At 32.8% G+C, this 23,293-nt stretch overlaps 2 protein-coding genes across 6 annotated transcripts; both read left to right on the top strand.

Moving 5' to 3' along the window:
- Positions 1 to 3,160: 3,160 nt before the first annotated feature.
- On the top strand, positions 3,161 to 8,745 carry LOC100808547 (subtilisin-like serine-protease S). 2 transcript variants are annotated; one of them, XM_014762285.3, is made up of 11 exons: positions 3,161 to 3,618; positions 3,701 to 3,814; positions 3,940 to 4,037; positions 4,161 to 4,319; positions 5,018 to 5,129; positions 5,334 to 5,865; positions 6,390 to 6,484; positions 6,582 to 6,824; positions 6,925 to 7,039; positions 7,429 to 7,612; positions 8,032 to 8,745. In XM_014762285.3, the coding sequence occupies exons 1-11, from the start codon at positions 3,542 to 3,544 to the stop codon at positions 8,592 to 8,594; spliced, it is 2,292 nt and encodes a 763-aa protein (XP_014617771.1). In that variant the 5' UTR covers positions 3,161 to 3,541; the 3' UTR covers positions 8,595 to 8,745. The 2 variants fall into 2 exon arrangements, with proteins under 2 accessions (XP_014617771.1, XP_003534221.1); XM_003534173.5 differs by having other exon boundaries at positions 3,164 to 3,618; positions 3,720 to 3,814.
- A 4,944-nt stretch (positions 8,746 to 13,689) lies between these two features.
- LOC100808019 (N-acylphosphatidylethanolamine synthase) lies at positions 13,690 to 18,387 on the top strand. Of its 4 annotated transcripts, none has more exons than XM_026123816.2 (5): positions 13,690 to 13,819; positions 13,942 to 14,329; positions 14,486 to 14,571; positions 15,806 to 15,943; positions 16,517 to 17,933. In XM_026123816.2, the coding sequence occupies exons 2-5, from the start codon at positions 13,993 to 13,995 to the stop codon at positions 16,586 to 16,588; spliced, it is 633 nt and encodes a 210-aa protein (XP_025979601.1). In that variant the 5' UTR covers positions 13,690 to 13,819; positions 13,942 to 13,992; the 3' UTR covers positions 16,589 to 17,933. The 4 variants fall into 4 exon arrangements, with proteins under 4 accessions (XP_025979601.1, XP_006587540.1, XP_006587539.1 ...); XM_006587476.4 differs by lacking the exon at positions 16,517 to 17,933 and adding an exon at positions 17,958 to 18,387 and having other exon boundaries at positions 13,696 to 13,819; XM_006587477.4 differs by lacking the exons at positions 14,486 to 14,571; positions 16,517 to 17,933 and adding an exon at positions 17,958 to 18,387 and having other exon boundaries at positions 13,695 to 13,819; positions 13,942 to 14,325.
- Positions 18,388 to 23,293: the final 4,906 nt, after the last annotated feature.

The raw sequence follows: 23,293 nt of genomic DNA, 5'->3' as shown, positions 1-23,293 counted from the left end.
TTGGAATATTGGATTTTTGAGCTAACAAATTAGGAAATTACTATATAAGAATTAAGATTATAATATTATCGGTAGAGAAACTTTTGGTCCTGACTAACCAAGGTTGACCAAAAATACATTTACTCTTGATATAATTTTTTTTGTTAGATGTCTTGTAGTATATAGACTTAATTATTTTCAACCTTTGCAATATATATATATAAATAGTTTTCATACTGTGAAGTTGTTTAAATATACATATTGCATGTGTGATCCTGAACTCTGTAGTGCATCTATATGGCTATGTTAATATATTAATAAGTCACTTTCTCATCATAAGATGTAGATCTCTTGTTATCATACAATTGATCCTCATCTTGTGATCATACACATCAAAGTCTAAGAGCTGAGCTATCCAAAGTACCTTTTATGTGTTTATCTTTATGATAAGTTGTGCCTTCATGATGTGGTAAAGAAAATGATAGTAAACCGAAAAGTTGTGCCTATGATTGATATGATGCAAGAAACAAAGCAAGGAAAATAGAAAATGAGTGATGATAAAAGTAGACAAAGAAAAACACAAATAGAATCAATTAATATAGATAATGTAAGGACAGGGTTTCGGTGTTATTTCCGTAATGGTCAACACTTTCTATCATGGCGACTAGCTGTAAGACTCCATTTCATTTGGCAGGAAAAAAAATGAAACAAAATTAAATGAATAAATAGATCTCGTTTACACGTGATGTGCATAAATATTCAATTATCGCAAACATGTGTAACATAATTAAATCTTATTTATTAATGATATGCAGAATTTTATATTAACCATGAATTACATATATAATTTAAAATTACAAGTGTTATTTGATCCCTTTCCTATGTGTAATTTAGGATGAACAATATTTAGATACCACATGGGTAATCCGATTAATCTAATTAATAAGTCAAATTGAATAAAACTATTGTTAATAACATTTTTTTTCTTTAAATTTTAATACAGCTGCACTCATAAAATATTCTGCGGTCAAATTAAAAAACCCTACTAACTAAGTTTTGCATTTGGTATTAATTTGTATAGATATTTAGTTATGGTGAAGAAAGAGATATCACATGATTGGAGAATCATAACAGATCACCCTGTTCATAATAACCAGTGTTCTATGGTCATCAGACAATAATTTCCAGGATAAATTGAATTGGTAAAAACTGTAAGATAGTTGGCTTGCACATGAAGTTAAGGTTGTCCTAATATCCTTTATTTTTTTAACAAAGGTTGTCCTAATTAATATCCTAAGAGAGAAAGTAAATGATTGATTCCTATTATACCATTCATAATGATCAGATAAAAGTCAAAAGTAAACCCATTATACAAATCTTAAAAAAAAACCATTATACATTTTTTGTACTTATAAGTTATAAGTATTTATGATTAAATATACTTGGTTTTTTCATGTTGAGTGGCCAGAGTTGTTGTTATTTAATATTTGTACATTTCAAACTCAAATTAAAATAATCACAAGAAAAAAACACAAATTTAAATATAACGAATATGATTTCCGAGCATATGAATAATCTGATTTCCTTTTAATGGACTTTCTATTAAGATGGAAAAATAACAGTAAGCTTCTAACTAACCCCTGAGAAGTTTGGATAAAAACTTGGGATTTGGGAATACACCATATGCAACGATGTGATTTAAGATTCCGTAAATTACATGGCTATAGTGGAAATGTTGGTACCATGAAATAGTTTAATGATTGTGGTAATTCTTATTGGTTTCCCTTACGAAAGTAATTATTATGTTTTCTGGTAATGAAAGAAATCGATCATAATGATGGTAATTGATGATACATCTGCCGTTGAGCTAATCATATTTGATCATTAGGTGAAGATAACTGAGCATACATCCATCAGAATGTTGACTTTTAGGCACTGAATTTCCATGAGAATGATGCAGGGTAACGGTAAAGTTTCTCTGCATCACAGTGTGTCTGTTTTCTTCACATTGACGAGCGTGAACAAAAAAGAAAAAGTTAATAACACTTTCTCTTAACATTTTTTGTTACTGAATAAATTTACGAAAATCTTATTATATGACGTGGGTTCAAGTTAAGGTCGGGTTTCGATTATTATTTAATAAGTCACAGAAATTTCACCCAATTAGTAATTAAGAAAAACGTGTTCAGAACTCTTTTAGAACAAAATATTAGAAAAGAGACTTCATTGAAAATAACTGATCAAGTTTTCTACAAATATCATGATAATAAAAATAAAAATAATTTCAAAAATTCATTAGAATTTAACTTGTTAACTTAAAATTTGATCTTTCTAAAATTAGATATTTACTTTAAAGAGTAAATTAAAAAATCATAATTATTAATTGAAATTTAACAACTAATACCATAATTAAATATATACATACATGTTGAATTAAAGATTTATTTAAATCTCAACAGTAAATTATAGGATATAGTCTTGGAGAATATATCTATTTGGGTAAAGGGAAATGTGCTATTTCTAAGGAGTTACCGTTTGGGTTGACATTTCGCTGTCATTGGCGTGGATGCATTATTTCTAACCATGAACATGCTCCAATTTGCTTTTTGTTGGCTATCAATGAATGGCGTAATTTGTCTCTTCTGGGTTTCAAGAGTAATTGTGTGAGTGTGATATCAAAAAATCCCAAGTGCATCCATCATTTTAGAGCATGGTACATGAGAAAGTGTTTATAGTATACAGTATTTCCAAGAATCTGATCCTTCAGCATTGGGATTTGAGACACATACTACCCCTTAATTATTTATTGACAGAACACTCCACAAGTGACAAATTTTACATCACCACCACCTATAAAATAGATTAGATCAGATAAGATACTCTTTTTTTTCCTACTAAAAAATAATGGAATAATCAATACTAAGGTCACATGCATTTTTAGCCACCTTGCCTCCACTAATTAGCTTGAGTGTGGATTACATTGCTTTTAACAGCCTCCGTAATAAGAGGGTCATATTGACATTTGAGTAGACACCAAAAACTGGAATATGCTTTGTGAATTGTGTTTGCTTGGCATTGTTACAAAAGCATTACTGCATTAGTCCCTTTCTCTTCTTTCTCTCTCTCTTAGTCATCATCCAAAACACCCTTTCCCACTAGTGCTACTACCCCTTTGGCTTTTTGCTAATTGCCACCACTACTACTAGTACTACTAGTACTATACTCCATGTTTTCTCGTTGAATTCGCCACTTTTTGTTGTTATTTAAAACAACCTCGTTCAACACTAACACATGTCACACACCAATATGATTCCTCTTCAACCATGATTCTTCCTTCCTTTTCCTTTTTTCCATCAGGGCTTTCTTTTGTTATTATTATTTTTACTATTTTTTCATTCTCAGAATCTTGAATTGGTGGTTTATGGTTACCACTCTTTATTTATAGAACCCGGTTCTTGTGTCCTACATCCTTGCTGTTATCACTATATGCTGATATATACACTGCTTTTAGTCAGCAAAGGTTGAGACTTTTAACACATAACAACAATGTCTTCTTCTGGTTATGCTACAAGCAGTGCTTTGTTTTTTCTGTTTCTGGCTGTGTTTGCTGCAAAAGTTAGCTTTTGCTTTTCCACCAAGGTAAGTTCAAACAGTGGCTTCTTTGTTTAGCATTTTTGGTTATGGTGTTCACTGGGTTTTGGGGTTCTTAAGTGAAGTGTAGAATATGGATTGGCTGGCAGGTTTATGTAGTGTACATGGGAAGCAAAAGTGGGGAACACCCAGATGATATTCTGAAGGAAAATCATCAAATTCTTGCTTCTGTTCATAGTGGAAGGTCAGAGTTATGACCACTTTTTCTTTTCTTGGCAAATTCTGCAAGTCTTTTCAGTTAGTTGCATTTCTTAATCACCCCTTGTTTTAAATAAGTGATTTTTCCCCCTCACTGTAATGTTTTGACAGCATTGAAGAAGCCCAAGCTTCTCATATTTATACCTACAAACATGGTTTCAGAGGCTTTGCAGCCAAACTCAGTGATGAACAGGCTTCCCAAATTTCTAGTATGTCAGGGGAAGTTTCCTGCTGCTATATTTTCTTTCCCTTTTCTCAACTTCTTAATTTTAACCTCAGAACTTGTCTTAATAATGATTTGATTTGTGACTTGTGTGTCCAAATTTAACCAGAAATGCCAGGAGTGGTTTCTGTTTTTCCCAATTCTAAAAGAAAGCTGCACACAACTCACTCATGGGATTTTATGGGACTTCTTGATGACCAAACCATGGAGACTCTGGGTTACTCCATCAGAAACCAAGAAAATATCATCATTGGTTTCATTGATACTGGTTAGTTAGTTAGCAGCCTTACCACTTTGCAGAAAAGTTTCGGTCTTGATGATAAGTTGATTACTTCTATGTAGCATAATTGCATTTACTGGTCCACACTTCATTTATTACTTTAGTGGAGTCTCGGTCCCTTTATTCCCCTCCTTTTAGCCCTAGCAGACTTAAGGAAAGTATAATCAATAACATTGGAAATTGGACTTCAAATGGCATTACTATGGTAGTCAAATTCTTACTACTAGTGTACTTTTTCAGTTACTTAAATCATCTTCCGTAGAGAAATGCAAAACCTTAATAAATAGTATACTTTTTCCTTCTCCTGTTTGCTGTTGGTATAATTCCTGCAAAGAGAAATATCAACAAACACCACACTACTCAAATTTGTTAGTAATCACAAAATTATGTGACTCACACTCCTTATTTAATGAACCTCATTCATAATTTTACAATTTTTGATAAATTTTAATCAATAAAAGATAATGAGTTAAGAAGTATATTGCTAGCCCTCTTCTTCCTGCAAGATAAGAAACTCAATCTTGAAAACATACATTAGAAAAAAAAATGGTATAGGACATTAGGCACTGATGCTAAAAATACTCAATTAACATGGCAGCCTTAATTATTGGATTTTGATAATAAATTGGGAATGATAATGAGTTTTTTCTTTTCTTTTCTTTTTTTCAAAATCAATATTCACTCAGGAATTTGGCCAGAATCCCCAAGCTTCAGTGACACCGACATGCCTGCAGTGCCACCTGGCTGGAAAGGCCAATGTCAATCAGGGGAGGGATTCAATGCCTCATCTTGCAACAGGTTTGTGGCTGAAACCTTATCCTCATCTGGTTTCATTTTTCACTTCACAAACCAAAAATGGCATTTGGAGGAAATCATCAAGAGAGATCTCAGGCATAATAATATTTCTGAAAGTTTGGTTTTTAACCGTGACGAATGTTATCGTCTTCCACATGGCTTTTGCCATCTTCAATGGCTAACAATTTTGTGGAATATATAATATAGGAAAGTGATAGGAGCAAGATACTACAGGAGTGGATATGAAGCTGCTGAGGGAGATTCAGATGCAAAAAAGTCCTTCATATCTGCAAGGGACAGCACTGGCCATGGAAGCCACACAGCCTCCATAGCAGCAGGGAGGTTTGTGGCAAACATGAACTACAAGGGACTGGCAAGTGGAGGAGCAAGGGGAGGTGCACCAATGGCCAGAATTGCAGTGTACAAGACATGTTGGGATTCTGGATGCTATGATGTGGACTTACTAGCTGCCTTTGATGATGCCATAAGAGATGGGGTTCACATTTTGTCTCTTTCTCTGGGTGCTGAATCACCCCAAGGAGACTATTTCAGTGATGCCATATCTGTGGGGTCATTCCATGCTGCTAGTCGTGGGGTGCTGGTTGTTGCGTCAGCTGGAAATGAAGGCAGTGCTGGCTCTGCCACTAACCTTGCTCCATGGATGCTCACTGTTGCTGCCAGCTCAACTGATAGGGATTTCACCTCTGATATCATACTGGGAAATGGTGCCAAAATCATGGTAAAACTTGTTTTTTACTGCTGGCTTGAGTATATTCTTGGTAGTTGAAAAGTGTTACATTTTGTTTTTATTTGAGTCAACATATAAATTTTTATTAGCTTTGAGTTGTTACATTCAACAAAAACACCGAATTTTCAATTTTTAACCTGCCGCTTGAGGTTAAAAGTATATGATTTTTGTAATTTTTAGAAGTTAAAGTGAATCAAATTTAAGGAAAACACTAATAGGTACTCTTAGAACACTTATAAGAAGGAATAAAAATTAGAAAGTTTTTATAGAAAAGTGTTACCAATGTACTTCCACCATAATATCCAATGACCATGAATTTAGTTAAAAAAAATCTATTAATTTCTTAACTGATGTTCTTAAGACACTAGTTAGTAGGATCCAAAATTTAAATAAGAACTAATTTTAGAAGAAAGACATATTTTCACGAATAAAAAAACATTTAAGCCTTTTTTTGTTTAAAGGTAGCATTTTGGCACACTATGAGGACCCTGATTAGTTTTCCATGATTGAAACAGGGTGAAAGTCTCAGTCTCTTTGAAATGAATGCCTCCACAAGGATAATTTCTGCTTCTGCAGCCAATGGAGGATACTTCACTCCTTATCAATCCAGGTGAAGCAAGGTACTTAAAAGTGAGAGCTGCCTAAAAATCAATGCAAAAAGATGACTCTTAAAGTTATATTTTGTTCTCTTTTATTGGCTTCTGCAGTTACTGTTTGGAGAGTTCTCTGAATAAAACAAAGAGCAAAGGCAAGGTTCTGGTGTGTAGACATGCAGAGAGTTCAACAGAGTCAAAGGTATTAAAGAGCAAGATAGTGAAAGCTGCGGGTGGAGTTGGCATGATACTTATTGATGAGACAGATCAAGATGTTGCCATACCATTTGTGATCCCTTCAGCTATTGTTGGAAACAAAATAGGAGAAAAGATTCTATCCTATCTCAGAACTACACGGTTTGTTTTCTTTTTGTTAATGAAAGAAAATGAGATTTCTGTGAAGTACTCTTCTACTGTCTCCAAAGTCTAACCATGCATCCTGTTATGTACTGAACAGTAAGCCTGTATCAAGAATATTTGGAGCAAAGACAGTTCTTGGAGCTCATCCTGCACCACGTGTAGCTGCATTTTCTTCTAAAGGCCCCAATGCTTTAAACCCAGAAATTCTGAAGGTGACATTCTATTTAGTATGCAACTGAATTTCTATGTATATTCTAGATTTGAAAACTAATATTCATCAGCTTTAAAAAAAATTGTCCCTCAAATTTGCGTTTAGTTTCCTTTTAGTTCCCCAAATTTAGAAGTGATTATTTTCGTCCAGTAATTTGAAAATAACCTACGAGTCATGTTTTAAGGTTATTTTTTGTGATTTTTTATGTCCCTTGAGGACCAAAAGTGAGTTATTTCTAAATTAGGAAATGAAAATAATCACTTTTAAATTTGGTGAACCAAGAGAAAACTAAGCCCAAATTTGAGAGACAAAAATGTATTCAAACCTATTCATTATTATTATTTTTTACTTCATTCCTGGACTTCTGACTGTGCTGGTGTTGATCCATAGCCCGATGTCACAGCTCCAGGACTAAATATCCTTGCAGCATGGTCTCCAGCAGCAGGAAATATGTTCAACATTCTCTCAGGAACTTCGATGGCTTGTCCTCATGTAACAGGAATTGCAACCTTGGTCAAAGCTGTCCATCCTTCATGGTCTCCATCTGCTATCAAATCTGCCATCATGACCACTGGTAATACATACTGATCTTAATATCATTTTCCAGAGGCCTATATATATAAACTAAACTATGTTAGAGACTCTTCTTAATCAGACAAATTGGAACAGAACCCCATAGTAGATTAAATTTCATCTGTCAATGCTTATAAATCTAGAAACTGGACATTATAAAGGATTTCTACTATATCACCAAAAGGAAATAAAATGATACGTAGAAAATACCACCTACACACTTTCCAACATACTCTTCATTAAGGTTTTGTACTGAATGAAACACATTAAACATGAATTTCATCCAATAACAAAGTGTGTTAAAAAGAATTTGTTAAAGAGTGCATTGTTAACATTTCTCATGATATATATTGTACATCTTACAGTGCAGTGGCTTTGCTAGTTCCACTCAAGAGACTAATCATAAACTATATTATGCAGCTACAGTTCTGGATAAGCACCACAGACCCATCACTGCAGATCCAGAACAAAGAAGGGCTAATGCATTTGATTACGGATCGGGGTTTGTGAACCCTGCAAGAGTTCTTGATCCTGGTCTCATCTATGACTCAAAGCCAGCAGATTTTGTTGCATTCCTGTGTTCACTTGGCTATGATCAGAGGTCACTCCATCAAGTTACAAGAGACAACAGCACATGTGATAGGGCATTCAGCACAGCATCTGATCTCAACTACCCATCTATTGCAGTTCCCAATCTTAAAGACAACTTTTCAGTCACTAGGATTGTGACCAATGTTGGCAAAGCAAGAAGTGTTTATAAAGCTGTAGTGTCTTCTCCGCCTGGTGTTAGAGTCAGCGTTATACCTAACCGGTTAATCTTCACGAGAATTGGCCAGAAAATCAATTTCACTGTGAATTTCAAATTAAGTGCTCCCTCAAAGGGATATGCATTTGGGTTCTTGTCATGGAGGAATAGAATATCACAAGTCACTAGTCCTTTGGTTGTCCGGGTTGCCCCTGGAAAAAATGGGTTGGTCAGATAACAAGGCCTGTAAATATCTATATTAGCTTAAGAGCTTTGAAAATACTATAGTCACTAGAACAACCATTCTTATTGAATTTCTGATCCAAACTAGATGATCACTGTCAAAATTATATTCATTATGTGCTTGGAGTAGCAACAGTTACCAAAAATAGTGTCCAAAGAGATGGTACATTTAAATTAGTCTGAAACTCATTATTTATTAATAGTTGCAACATACTCATACTTTATTTGAACTGAAAAACCAGCAAAACAGTCACATCCACATGCAGATAAATGAGATAGGCCAAGTTACTCAAATATTTGTAAAATTGAAGCCCCAGTGGATGGGATTCTTGACATTCTTGGTAAATTTTCTTTGTTTAGGTTTCTGGGAATTTCTACATCTTTTGTCTCTACACTCTCTCCCTCTCCCATAATACCTCTCTGATCGCAAACTGCAAGATGTGGCTCAGTAGCTAAGTTATTTTGTCATTTGTGTTGTTTTCCTTGTCAATAGTTAGTTACCTTTAACTACTAGAAGAAAAGGAAATAGGAAGTAAAAGAGTAACCACAATCACTATGACATCTCAGATCAGACATATTTATCACGATTAAACAGTTGCAATTGGTTACTAGAAATTACTAGAAGTTATTTGAGTAGTTACTTGGTTATGGCAATTAGTTAGTTACTAGAAATTATTTGAGTAAGTTAGTATTGGTTACTCAAGTTAGTTATTTTATGTTTTTGTATAAATAAACCAACTTTGTAATACTTTGATGAATGAATTCTAAAATTGTTTTTCATCTATCTTTCATTTCTGATATGGTATCAGAGGTTTTTACTTCTGTGCCTCTTGCTTCCTATTGAAGTTATTTCTAGTTCTGCCCAGTAGTATGGATAGTACCGCTAGCCCTCGCTTTGTGGTGACGAGCCCTGGCTCGAGGGGGCATGTTGCGAGTCCCACATCGGGTGGTTAACGAGCATGGTAAGTTCTTATATAGCTGGGTAGGCCACCCCATTATGAACCGATTTTTAAGAGGACCTTTCAAATGCCTGGTTGGTTTTTTTTTTTCTCAACATTTCTGATTCAGGTTCAACCCCTAAAATAATAAACCTACTTTTTCTCTTTAACACTGCGCATTAATACTTATCTCAATACTTATCGCATTGCGCTACAACCTCACACTCGCGTTTCAAACACGTTTAACGCATTGCGCTACAATTTAACACCGGTTCCTAAATAGGAAACCTATACTTTCTCTTTAACATTGCGCATCAATACTTATCTCAATATCAATACTGGTCAAGTTATTGTATAATTCATAGCTCACAACTCAATACACACATGTATCTCAAATCTAACCATAATATTCTCAAACTACAACACTAAAATAATTTTTGGAATCACACTATAATAACACTACAATATTCTTTACATAAAATATTAATATAAATAAATATATAGTTAAATCTATATATATAAAACCAACAACATACATCATATTGGATCGTGAATTTCAAAGTAAGCTTTCAATGTACCAATTCTAAATAATTATATGAACATTTTCTCGTATATATAAGTATACATGAATTCATATATATTATCTAAGAATACAACACATAGTCTACTAGAAATCTTTGGTCAATTTCAAATATAATATTAATTTTAAACTATATAAAAAAACCTAAAAAATATGAAAAGAAGAAAATATAAAAGCAATATATTACTCCCTCTTACGCTAAATTTCTACTTAATTTCATCAATTCACGCTAATTAGACAAAGGTTCAATTTATTGGATTCTCACTCAACACAAGAATACATCAATTTCACAGCAATTTTTCATTGGGACATCAACTGGTTCATCAAAAGTATATAATTCACACTTATAATTCACAGTTATAATTATAAGGATAAAATAAAAAATTAAAAAAATATCCCAAAACACATTCCAATTGATACTCTAAGGATCCCTACACATGTTCTAACTAATCTCCAATTGTGAATAGCTCATCCCTTGCCTCTAAGCGGACTCGCGTATGTTCTGGCAGTGATAGTGACATCTCTAGCAATTTCCTGAGATTCCTCAAGTTTTTCCTCTGATTGCTCTGATAGGGTTCCCAAACGTTAGAGATAATGAGAAGGGATTGAAATCTTCATTTTGTACTACCTTCGTGCGATTCCATTTTATCTCTCCATGAATATTATCTTGCAAATCCCAACGGTGAAGTTGTGTGGAATTGAATCACAAACCACATATCAAAATTTCATGACAATCCAACAGTTATGAAAATTGACCTAACATATCGCTATTAAAAGGAGGCATCGTCAATATGAAAACTGATCTAACATATCGCTATTTATACTTAGGATATCCACAGCTTATTATTTACTCTATTTATTTATTTTTATTATTTTATATAAAGGAACTCTATTTTCTTCCCTATCAAATGAATAAATAAAATATCCTTTTTATTTTCTCTCAAACCATCATTTTAATACATTTATTTTTCCTTATTTATTTAATTATAAAAACCTCATCATTTTTCTAAAACTTTATTTATTTATAAATAACAATCCCTTTTAAATTAGTTTACGAAAAATGGGATGTTACACTTGGAAGAAAGCAATGTGCATGGCTCTTCATGGGAAGAACAAATATGGGTTTGTCGATGGTTCAATTCCTGAACCTGTTTTTGGTCACTCAACTCATGCTTTGTGGCATCGCAACAATAGTATCATTTTTTCCTGGCCACACTTTAATTTTTTCACCATTGGCTCAAGAAATTCCTTAGTCATTTTACTAGTATATGTAGATGACATCATCTTCTACAGTATATCAAATCTGCTCCTGGACAAGGTTTGTTTTTCCCTGCTCACCCGACGAAAATCGGGGCCTCATTCAAGAATCTCATCTTGATGAGTTTATCCAGTCTCTCAAGACTGGCTCTCCGCTTCCTCCAATGGTCGCGGATAGACTTCATCTCTTCGTTGAAGCTGACTCTTACCTCTTCCATGAGGTTGAGAAAAGAAATCGGTTTCCACCGGTGATGGTTCTTGTCTCTAACGACAAAAAGCTCGTTATCCATATGGAGGCGATTATCCACTCCAAAGATTGGGGTCCAGGTATCATGGTTCTCATGATCGACCCAATCGACTACCTCTATGGTAGACTCGATTTCCATCTCGACGTTCTCCGTCGAGATAGTGTCAACCATGAAGTCTTGGTTGATTTTGGTTGCATATCGTGTCTTGTCTTTTGTTACTAGTGAAATTGTTTGGTTAAGAAAGTTACTTCTTTACTTTGAAGTTGGTGTGCCCTCTGTGATGTTATTTTGTGATAATAAATTTGCTATCAGTCTTGCTTCAAACCCTGCTCATCATGAACGATCCAAGCACATTGACATTGATCATCATTTCATCCGAGAATATGTTCAGTCCAAAGTAGTCACGCTTGTCCCTGTCAAGTGCCAACACCAAGTTGTAGATGTTTTTACAAAAGCACTTCCAGGCCCGATTATTGGTAACTTCATTGCCAAGTTGGGAATGATTAACATCTATTCGCCAACTTAAGGCGTATCATGATTAAGCAGTTGCAGTTGGTTACTAGAAGTTATTTGAGTAGTTACTTGGTTATGACAGTTAGTTAGTTATTAGAAGTTATTTGAGTAAGTTAGTGTTGGCTACTCAAGTTAATTATTTTCTGTCTTTGTATAAATAAATCAACTTTGTAATACTTTGATGAATGAATTCTAAAATTATTTTTCATCTATCTTTCATTTCTGATAATATTTCAACCCGTAATTATGTTGTACATGGTCCGAAATCTATGCAGCTACAATTTTACTTAGCTATATTTTTTAATCATATGCTGTAGCATTAAATTAGATGCTACTATGCTAGAATACCTAGACTCCGATCCATTGATTTGTAATCATGACACTTTTATACATCACTTAAGTACATGCAAAGCACTCCCTAATTATTTACCAATTATATTTTGAACTTAATTAAAATACATTAATAGTCATATAATTGAAAATTATTAATTTTTATAATAAATACTTTAAAACTCATATTTAAAGTAATTTCCAATTAGTTGATATAGCTTACAGTGACATTGCAAACATAAATTATCTAATGGCTAGCATTTGGAGGCCGATGAAGGAAGTGAGGATAGCGAAAGTGAAGTAGGGAACGTTTGTATTCCAGTTTGATCATAAACTAGATATGGAGAGGATTTTCTTAAGTGTCCCTGGTTGTTTGGCCACAATGTTAATTATTGGGAAAGTGCAATAGAGTGATGTTCTTGATCAAATACCTCTAAAAAATGTTCCTTTTTGGATTCAATTTCACGACTTATTGGTGGGGTTTGTGAGTCCAATTCTCCGAAGATGGGTACCCATTTAGGAAACTATATTGAAGAGTTCATGGAGTATGATGAGAAGAATAATGTAGGGATAGATATCATATATGAGAATCAAGGTTAGAATTAATGTATGTTGTAACGATTAGCCTTCGTTATATAACTATCAAATTTAATACAGTTGTAAATTAAAGATTCAATAATATTATTTGTATGTACTTTGAAATTCTATAAAGTCATTTTTAACTATAAACTAGATTGTATAAACGAGTATTGAGTTTGATTAAATTATAATTTATTTTTTTATATTTGTACTTAGTATTACTTGTATTTAATAATATTTGGAAAAATATGTAAATAAATAAATATATTATTTTTTAAATATTTAAATATAATTGGAACAAGCAAGAGAAGGTAATTTAACATAGCCCCGTCTGAATCACCGCAGAAGAAAAAGTAACGTGCATTAGTTCAATTTCATTGAAATCAACACAAATCAAATAGATGAAATTAAAAAAAAAAGTTGGGCGCAATTCTCAAATAGTAGAAAGCAAATATTTGTTCTGCTTATTATGTGGTTATCATTTATAATTGTTCTTTTACTGGGTTATTGCTATCATTTTCTTTTTACGGTTAGAAATAAAAATTTTAATAATATAAAGAATTAAAATAAGATTTAATTAATATATGAAAGTGAAAAAAAAAACACTAAAATATTTAACCTTCAAAATAATGGTTTACATAAATAAGTCTGGTTTAAAATACAAGTGAGATGCATTTCATCTTCATGGTTCCTAGCTGCTACTAGTTCAAACATAAAGATTGACATGAATGCTATGCAGTGTTGTTAATCTGTCATAATCTTGACAAATACTTTTGTGAGTGCTTTCAAGACTTGATTCTTAGAATTAGATCTAATTTAATTTTAAAAATATATTATTTTAGATTTTTAGTTAACTTAATATTAAAAGCTAATTTAAGAGTAAAGATTGTCTATCAGTGAGGAAGAGCAATAAGAGTCGTTGGCCCAATTTTTATCAACCAACGCAACATGTCACGGACGATGGAGTGGGCGGCGAGGGCGGAGCACCTCCGCGGCATTCCCAGAAAACTCGTGATTGCGGCGGTGGGCGGATTCGCCAAAACGGTGTCGTCTTTCCTCAACACCGCCGATGTTCACAACGGCGACACTCTCCTCCGCCTCGTCCGCTCCAGACCCCACCGCGTCCCCCTCATTACCGTTAGCAATCACATGTCCACTTTGGATGATCCGGTTATGTGGGGGTTCAAGGGTTTTCCTATCTTCGACACCAACTTAGCTCGCTGGGTTCTCGCTGCCGAAGATATTTGCTTCAGGAATGCCCTCTATTCCTATATTTTTCGGGTTGGTAAGTCTCATTTCATTTCAATTGCCATGTTATTTATTGTATTTTTTTTTTATGATAAGAAACATGATTGGGTTGAAGTTTATTAATTTACGCATCAAAATATGCTGAAAAGATTTTCTAGTTGTTTTTTTGTTTCTAAAACGGTAACTTGCTCAGGGAAATGCATACCTATTACGAGAGGTGGTGGAATTTATCAAGAGCACATGAATGAAGCTCTTGAGCGCTTAAATGATGGAGAATGGGTATCTCTATGTAACGTTTAATACTTTTTCCCCTCATACAAGCTTAACTCTTTTATGATGATATTTTGAAAGTACTGATTGTTATTACCTTCTACTTCTAGTGTAGTTAGAATTTATTTGTTTGGAGTTATAAGGTTGGTTATTTAGTTGAAGGGAAAAGGGGGGAGGGAGAGGTTGTGGATTTGAATCCCTCCCTCTAACAAAAAACTAACAATTAACATTTGTCAATAAAAAAAAATGTATTAGTTCTCGTTTTGTCTTGGATGTTGATGTTAAATGGGTTATGAACTTTCAAAGTCATGTCAACTGTAAAGTAACTCTATAAAACATGATCCTAAATGATAGGTGGTAGACCAATTGTCTTATGAGCCAAATGTTTGGATGGTATACACAGAATGCCAAAGAAAGTAGTTGTGACTTGAGACTGCTAGAGGAAGTTAGTTACTGAGTAGCATCCATCCACATGGGCATAGCATAATGGGAACGATTATATAGGGAGGTTAGTTAGAGGAGAAAGGGCATAAATGATTCTTCACTTTTTCAGTTATATGCCAAGGGAAGAGGTGTATCTATAGGAGCTTTACTCTGGGGAAGTGTTAGCAAGTGGCTATCTTGTACTTTTCTGTTCTATTTTCTTCTTTTACCCTTTTATGCTTTGAAGCTGACATAAAATACAATAGAGTATCTGTCTGTTTTTACTCTTCGTTGTTGGGTTCCTACCATCTTCCTATGAAACAGTTGCATGGTGGATCATGGTTGTCACTTGTGATTCATCTTCCTATGACGAGTGGTGGGTGCTTGTTTTTCTTTTTATTTAATTATTAAAGATGATCTTTCCCTTGCATCACTGGGTAAGCAGAGTTCAGAATGTCCGTTTGTTTTTGAAAAGAAAATTGCAAAAGTATAAAGATGCCTGTGCCTCTGATTTAGGGAATGAAATTGAAAAAATTTATTATAAAACATTTTCCTTTAAACCCAATTAAACATAAGTGTTCTTTCCTACTTGTACAAAAAAGAAACTCAAAAGACCAATGATCAATAGAGCCTTTATGCAATTTTTATGAAGGTGTAAATTGATATACCACAGTCATAAGAGAACTAGTTTCAGAAGTTCTTTAAAAATGGTTCTTTAATTAGATAGATGCTGGGATACTGGGTTTTACTACCCAAATGGGAAATTCTTTATTACTAGTAAAGTAGAACTGATATATCCTTTTTTAATTTGTTATGGCAGCTGCATACTTTTCCAGAAGGAAAAGTGTATCAAGAAGATGCACCTATAAGGCAATTGAAATGGGGAACTGCTAGTCTAATTGTTCGAGCACCTATAACTCCAATTGTATTGCCAATTGTCCATCATGGTTTTCATGAGGTAAGTCAGCACTTCTCTGCTTTCCCTATAAACTTTATATTCTGACTTATAGTCTTCTAACACAGCTGTAGCACTTTCCATTGATCTTGTCTGTTGGCCTCTATGATAAGTTGTCTTCATTTGTTAGACATATTTGGGATTGGAGCATTTATATCTTGTAGATCAGCAATATTGTCTAGCAAGGAAAACACTTTTGATATTACTAGCAAAGTTATGTTTCAAAATAATCATTTAATTGGAACTATGAAGATAGTGGCGAGCATTTATCAATGTTTCACAGACTAAATGAATATTTAATCAATAAGTATTGAAAACATGACCTGTCACTCTCACTATAAATTTATACATTTTTGTTTGCTCTGGCCAAGATTTTGTCTTCTCATGCTTGTTTCCTTCTCAAGGCTCTCGGTATACTATTTTTTAAATTTTTCATAACAATGTTTGTTCAAATAAAAATTATAATCCTACTCGAGTATAGGCATTCTTGTTATTATCATTAGCAAGAGAACAAATTCTTGCTACTTAAAATGGAAGTTATTGTCTTATTGATCACATGCAATAATGGTACTGCAGTGCTATAGCAGCATAGAGTGGTCCTTGGCTGCTACAGAACTGCCTTTGGAGTGTTTTTGCGATCACAGCTGAAATTGCAGCCAAAATCACAGATTTCGCATGCTACAGCAGCAGAATTCCAATGGGTGGTTAAACCCCCCATTTTGTCCCTGTTTCAATGTCATTTTTGGGGTAAAAATGAGATTCTACCCCCTTTTCTGACCACCGGAAAATCCTAATTTTCCCTACTTTCCCTCTATTGTGGCTTCTGTTTCCCACCCACCATTGCCCTCTCTAAACTCTGAAGCAAGCTCACCCCATCCCCAAAAACCTTCTCTTCGGCAGTTTTCTGGCAACTGCAATCCTGTTGTGTGATTGTAACCTTCTCTTTCGGGTTCTGACAGATTTTCTCTCTGTTTGTGGCCACATTGTTTCTGTTTTCAGCAACTTTCCAGTGTTTTCTGGCATCTGAATAATAGTAGAGTGACAAATCTTAAATGTTTGAGACTGTAAGATATATCATTTGCTTGCCTTTTGTTGTTGTGAGCTGTCCAATTATAGCTTGCTCAAGTACTAAAACATCAAGCTTCTATGCCCCTTTGTATGTTGGACCTGGGTTTCATTGAGCTGTCCAAGTATTGTTCGTCCAAGTGCTGAGAACTAATTCCCTTATCACTGCTAGAACCTGTGTCACCTTGAGGCCCACTCAACAACGAGTAAAGGAATTGGCAAAATTTGGGAAGTCACACAATGATTCCCATCACCTTAGTCTTAAATCAGCTCGCTATTCTCTCCATTCAATAATCAATACGCCATAAATGCACAATTTGTATAAAACCAAAGAGGCTGGGCAAGGAAGGCATATTCACCTTTTGGTCTCTCAGGCTAGGCTGGTATTGATTCATTCCCACCCCTTGTCTATGCTAGCTCAGCCTTCTGGAGTCATACATGAACAATATGTACTGTAGCATTTTGGGGCCAGCCACTACACACTTGACTCCACTATTTGAGATTGATAGCTATGCTTAAAGTCATGAAAATTCCTTAAGGATAAAAATGAAGATTTCTGTAGTCCTTCATTGTTTGATAAATTCTCATATTTTCATATTATATTAGCCAGCAGACACACTAAATAGTTTCTCTGCATTAGGGAAAACTGGATCTGCAATTGTCTTACTTTTTAATAGTGATAGATATTTGGAAATTTTAGTGATTTTCAAGATTTCTGACATACTGTTTTCTGTAATTCTTGTACTATACACTTTGTAAGAGATTGGTTTCTATCATTGTTGTCTTTTGTCCCAATATAAATGCTATAGATGCCTAAGGCAAGCTTCCTCATGGTTTTCTTTGTACATGTTTTTGGTCTATAAAATTCTTGCTAGCTTAATGATTGAACAGTGATGTTTTAAGTTGTAAGCTTATTCTGGTTATTAAAACTAGGTTCTGCTTAAATTTCTAGGTGATGCCAGAGAATTACATGTTTGGTAAACGACCTCCTATACCATTATGGAATAAGAAAATTCACATAGTTATTGGTGATCCAATTGAATTTGATCTTCCAGCAATGAGGCAAAAGGCTATTTCCCAGTCTCGTAATGAGTCATTCCCTACTATTGGGTGGCCCAGCACTCCTGATGGTTTGGATGAAGCAGCACAAAGATATCTCTACACCACAATTTCAGAGCAAATCCGTGCTGCAATGGAGAGATTAAGGTGTTTGGGTAAAAGTTTTATGAAGTCATAGGTAGGTTCAAACCAACCTAAGTCGGAGATTAGGGTAATTTAGATCTTCAGTTGATCAATTGAATCATTCTTTGTTGTTGTAATTGATGGTTGAGTGAGAGATCTTAACCTCGGCTTCTTAAAATCAAATGTCATTCATTAGAATAGACACTAGTTTTGTAGGGTAAGATGGCTCCTCCCCCTCCCAAAATTTACACCCCAAAATTATTAGATGGGCTAGTATTTCAAAATCCAAAGTTTCATTTTAAAAATAAAAGTTTCAGTCCTTGACGAATAATAATGAACTTTTTTTTTATCTATAAAAATCAAAGACATGTATCTATCGTTTATATTATTCAACCAATTAAGTTAAGTGTTCTAATAACATCCATGGACTTTGATCCTTAGCGTTTTAGTAGTGTCGTGTCACGTAGGATAGATAGAAATAAGCAGTTGGGAGTGTCATTTCAAGTGGGGACACAGTTGAAGTGGATCTCATTGTTCATTTCTTCCTGTGTAATGTACAACATCCTAATCCATTGTTTCATATGATGTGTCTGCCGTATCGTCCGTGTTTATTTGTCCACATGGTGCTGGTCCTATTTGGTTTGCTCCATTCTTCTGTGGTCCCCAACAAACCTCTGTTTTTTGCTAATAAATTTACTGCAAAGAGCGGAAAACAAGGGGCAGCATCATTCCTAGTGAGAGAAGTTCGATTTTTTTGGCAAATCTAATACTAATGGTTACTTTTGCCAAATTAAATTTGCAGTAATTTAGCTCAATTTAGATAAATTTTTTGGCAAATCCTCGTAGAAAAAGAAAAGAAGATCAAATTAAGTGAGAGAAAAAACAAATCAATTTTGTTTTTGTGAAAAAGTGAACGAGAGAATTTCTAAGTTGAGGTGTATTGATTGACTTCAACTGGTGGGAAAAATTTAACTCATTTTATCTGGTTGATTAAGTGTTTATTAAGAAGTTTATTCAAATTGAACATTAATAATAAAAAGTTGTAATAAAAAATAAGAAGAAGAACTTATGAATCATTCTAAGAGATTATGTAAATATGGTTTGAAAATTACGTGTAATAATTTCTTCAAAAAAAAATACTTGTAATTAACTGATTATTGACCTTACAAAAGTAAACGATGTTGCAAGGTGAAAATTGTATTCCAATTCCATATTTGCATCATGAGAATGAGGACTGTTCACGAATCTTACAGTTTCTTTCTTAGTTTTTTCTTATTATAAAGAGAACATTCTGGTCTCATTGAATAATTTGATTCCCTCTATTAGTGGGGTCAACTTGGGATTCCATTAGAGTAAAAAAGTAGTATGAAACGCATGTTATTATTTGTTTGATATACCCAGCCCTTTTCAATATGAAAGTAATGACATTGTGTACACAACAATTACAAAAGATGCGTTAGTCTTAGTTTATTGAAGATTTGAAAGTGAAAAAAATAAATGAAAAGGTGGTGTGCTAAAGGAGTGATGACATCCTATTCGGATAACAATGTTAATAACAATTTTGTTTGCGCCATGTTTAGACAACACATGAAAAAGCGTGTATATTAATTAAATCATCAATCAATTTATTATTGCCTAATTATAAGGGTTTCCAAATATGATTATGGCACAATCATATAAATGTTATTTGCACTGGTTAATATCTCCTTCCAACTTTGTATTTCTTTTTTCATCCACAAGGATAGAAGTTGAAATTTTGCTTAAGAGGTTTAATCTTAGTTTCACTTGAATCAGTGGCATACATACAATTAATTTTTAATTAACAAATTATCAAAATAATTTCCAACAAATTATTAAAATTCTTAAATGATACTGAATTACTGACTATTGGAGGGCTGATAACTTGATCTACCATGCTTAAAATTTAATGATGCATAGACCTTCCGGAATTTTAAGGGCCCGAGAGACAAGTTTGAAGCACAAGATAAAATATATATAAGTCAACTATAAAATGGAACAGTGTAATATCAATAGCTGAGTTATAATTAATTTTTTGTTTTTTAATTTTGTCTACTGCTTGGTAGACCATATACATATATACAATTTTCACAAAGAGAAGGAGAAGAAAATATTGAAGAGGAGAGAGTTGAGCGACGGATGGGAACTCGGGAAAGAGAATACATAAAATAGTTTATTTATTTATTTTTTTACTTTTTACATGCGTATGATGAAAAAATCTATTTATTTATTGAGAAACAAATTTGAAGATTTTTGTTTTACATTTGTTTCATAATTATTTTTAAAATTATGTAGTCCGCTATTCTTTAATATTTTTGGGAAATTAAACGCACTCCAGGGTCAGAAATACAATTCAGACTGCTAAGGTATTTCCTTGATGATTTTTGTCAGCTTTAATATATTGCAAGTTTTTAATCAAACACCAATTTTGCATCTTTGGGAAATAACTTAGTGCATGATTAATTTTCAGTCTAACCTATTGTGCATAAATTTTGAAATTAAATCAATGACACTACAAAATTTATTCTGTAAAAGAAAGGGTGAAAATATTTTTGCAAAACTCATTTCATTACTAACATCCGTTAGCAACTGATACTCAAACCATGCACTTAAGGATGTGTTTGGTTTAGTTGTTTTTTGTTTTCATTTTTATGAAAATAGGAAACGGTGATAAAAATATATTTGATTGGATTTCTGAAAACAGGAAACAACCAGAAAATAAAAATAATAAAGTCCATTATTTTCAGTTGAGAACAAAAACCTCATTTCAGGTAAAATGAGATTGCGATGACAATAAATATAATTTTAAGCAAATCTAGAAATACAAACGATAAGACGTCAATATATCATACATTTTCAATATTTTTATTTCATGAAAACAGAAAACAAAAAGTCAAACCAAACATGAAAATGAAAATAGAGAATGAAAACAACAAATAAAAATGGAAACTAAACTCACCCTATATTTTTGGTATATGGGTAACGGGCAATTATTCTTACTTATCATTTCACAACAAATAGAACATGATTTCTTTTTACTTATGTAATGTATAGTTCAAAAAGTTAAGCCCAAAAGCTAACACGTCACAGTCATATTGTCATTATATCAGCTATATATATGTAATTCTGTTGTCTTGCATTGAACATTTTTCAACTGGAAACTTAGGAGAATTTGATCAATATTTGGCTAAGAGTTATTTTGTTGCCGCTTATGGGCTAGCAGCATCTACTGATCTATACATTGAATTAGGCATGATATGTCCCCATTCATCTATTTCGATCCAGGTAATTATACATGAACACTTTAAAATATCACAAACTCTATATTTATACATATTTTTTTATCTTATTTCCCTATGATATTATAGTATCAGTTATTATAATAAAAAATGTTTTCACTTGTTTCTCTCTTTTTCTTTCTAATAATATCTACGTATAATTTTTCATTTGATTTTCTATAAACTAAAGCAATGTGTTAGTGTTCTGCACAAGCAAGAAAAAAAAAGGTGAATGAGAGACAATAATAGAGAGAATGAACCGACGAAGAAAAAAAATAATGGGTTAGCGTTACACAAAATGCTAACACGTGTAAGTGTGGGACACTAGTTAGACAGATTTTATAATATTACTGATAACAATGAAAGAGGATCAAATAGAAAATTCATTAATAAAAAGAACAAATTTAAATGTTTTTTATTCATTTAAATATTAGAACTTTTTCTTTATTCTCTTGTTTTAAAAAAAAAAATTGTAAATGTAGACACAGAGTGTCTTTTTTACATCACTATTATGAAGATATATTCGCAATATTTATATTAACATTCTAATTACTAAAATAGTAGTTTAATTTTTATCAAACAAGAATTATATTAACGGAAACAATCATAGAGCATACTATTTTTTGCCTGACAGTAACATTTATCGTGTGTATGCGCATATGAACTTTTTAGTAGGGGTGGTTTGGTAGTGTGAAATGAAAAAGAATGAAAGATAATTGAAAAAAATATTTGAATTTAACTAATGTGTAAAATTGTAGAATTCAAACTTTTTTTTTATATATTTTTTGTACAAATTCCTTCTATTTATCTTCATCCAAACCAGGACTTGGACTCAGTCTTCTGCTAGTTGTTTCTCCAATAATGCAATTAAAATTTATTTTTCATTTACAAAAAGGAAAAACAAAGTAGCGTTTGTTAATCCTAATTGATTAATTATCACCGTTTGTTGAAATGGAAGCCATAATCATTTCAATGAGAGCAAAGAACAATACTATTTTGCACGAAGTGCAACTAACACGAAACACACGGATGCATATATGAACGGTTGTTATTTTTTAAAATAAATATTAATTTAGTTTTACAAATCTATGATTTTGATTTTTAATTGTAACATTTAGTCTCTTTAATTTTATAAATTTGTGATTTTAGTCATTATTAACTAATAATTATGATTATTAAATATATTAAATTAATTATAAATTAAATAAAAATTATTAATCATTAAAAAAATTAAAAAAGACTATTGATGTGGTGTTATTGTTGGTGGGGTTGTGTGCAGATAGAAGAAGTGTCTACAGAAAAGAGAATAAAAGAAAAGAAACAAGGTATCCTGAAAATTAATATTAATAATCTTTTATTTATTTTTTTAATAATTAATGACTTTCATTAATTTATAATTAACTTTATGACTCAATCAATCACAATTATTTGTTAATAATTTATTACGAGGACAAAAATCATTAATTTATAAAACTAAGAGACTAAATGTTACCAATCAAAATGATGAATTTAAAAAATTAAGAAAATTAAAATTATAATTTAACCATTAAAAAACTAAAAATTATATATAGAAAATATCTTCCAACAGAAAACACACCTTCGTGTGTATTCGACGAGTGAGCTTTTGTACCAAATATCATTTTCCTGAGAGCAAATTTTCGTTAACCAAAACAAAAATTCTCAAAGTTGTTACCAAAAGTGCCTTTCCTAACAACTTTTGATTATTTCAATCAAGTTTAGCTTCTTTTTACGCTCATTTTTTGCAATTGGGTCCACCCCAATTGAAGAGTTAAAGTTGCTCCCCCAACTT

Source organism: Glycine max, chromosome 9 (assembly GCF_000004515.6).
Source record: "Glycine max cultivar Williams 82 chromosome 9, Glycine_max_v4.0, whole genome shotgun sequence".
NCBI classification, from domain to species: Eukaryota; Viridiplantae; Streptophyta; class Magnoliopsida; order Fabales; family Fabaceae; genus Glycine; species Glycine max.
This window is presented reverse-complemented; position numbering and strand designations above follow the sequence as displayed.

Coding starts and splice junctions, on each gene's coding strand:
- LOC100808547 (XM_014762285.3), top strand. CDS start 3,542: ATGCTACAAGCAGTGCTTTGTTTTTTCTGTTTCTGGCTGTGTTTGCTG. Junction 5,130..5,333: donor AATGCCTCATCTTGCAACAG/GTTTGTGGCTGA, acceptor TATATAATATAG/GAAAGTGATAGGAGCAAGAT. Junction 6,485..6,581: donor TTCACTCCTTATCAATCCAG/GTGAAGCAAGGT, acceptor TGGCTTCTGCAG/TTACTGTTTGGAGAGTTCTC.
- LOC100808019 (XM_006587476.4), top strand. CDS start 13,993: ATGTCACGGACGATGGAGTGGGCGGCGAGGGCGGAGCACCTCCGCGGC. Junction 14,572..15,805: donor GCTTAAATGATGGAGAATGG/GTATCTCTATGT, acceptor TTGTTATGGCAG/CTGCATACTTTTCCAGAAGG. Junction 15,944..17,957: donor TCCATCATGGTTTTCATGAG/GTAAGTCAGCAC, acceptor TTAAATTTCTAG/GTGATGCCAGAGAATTACAT.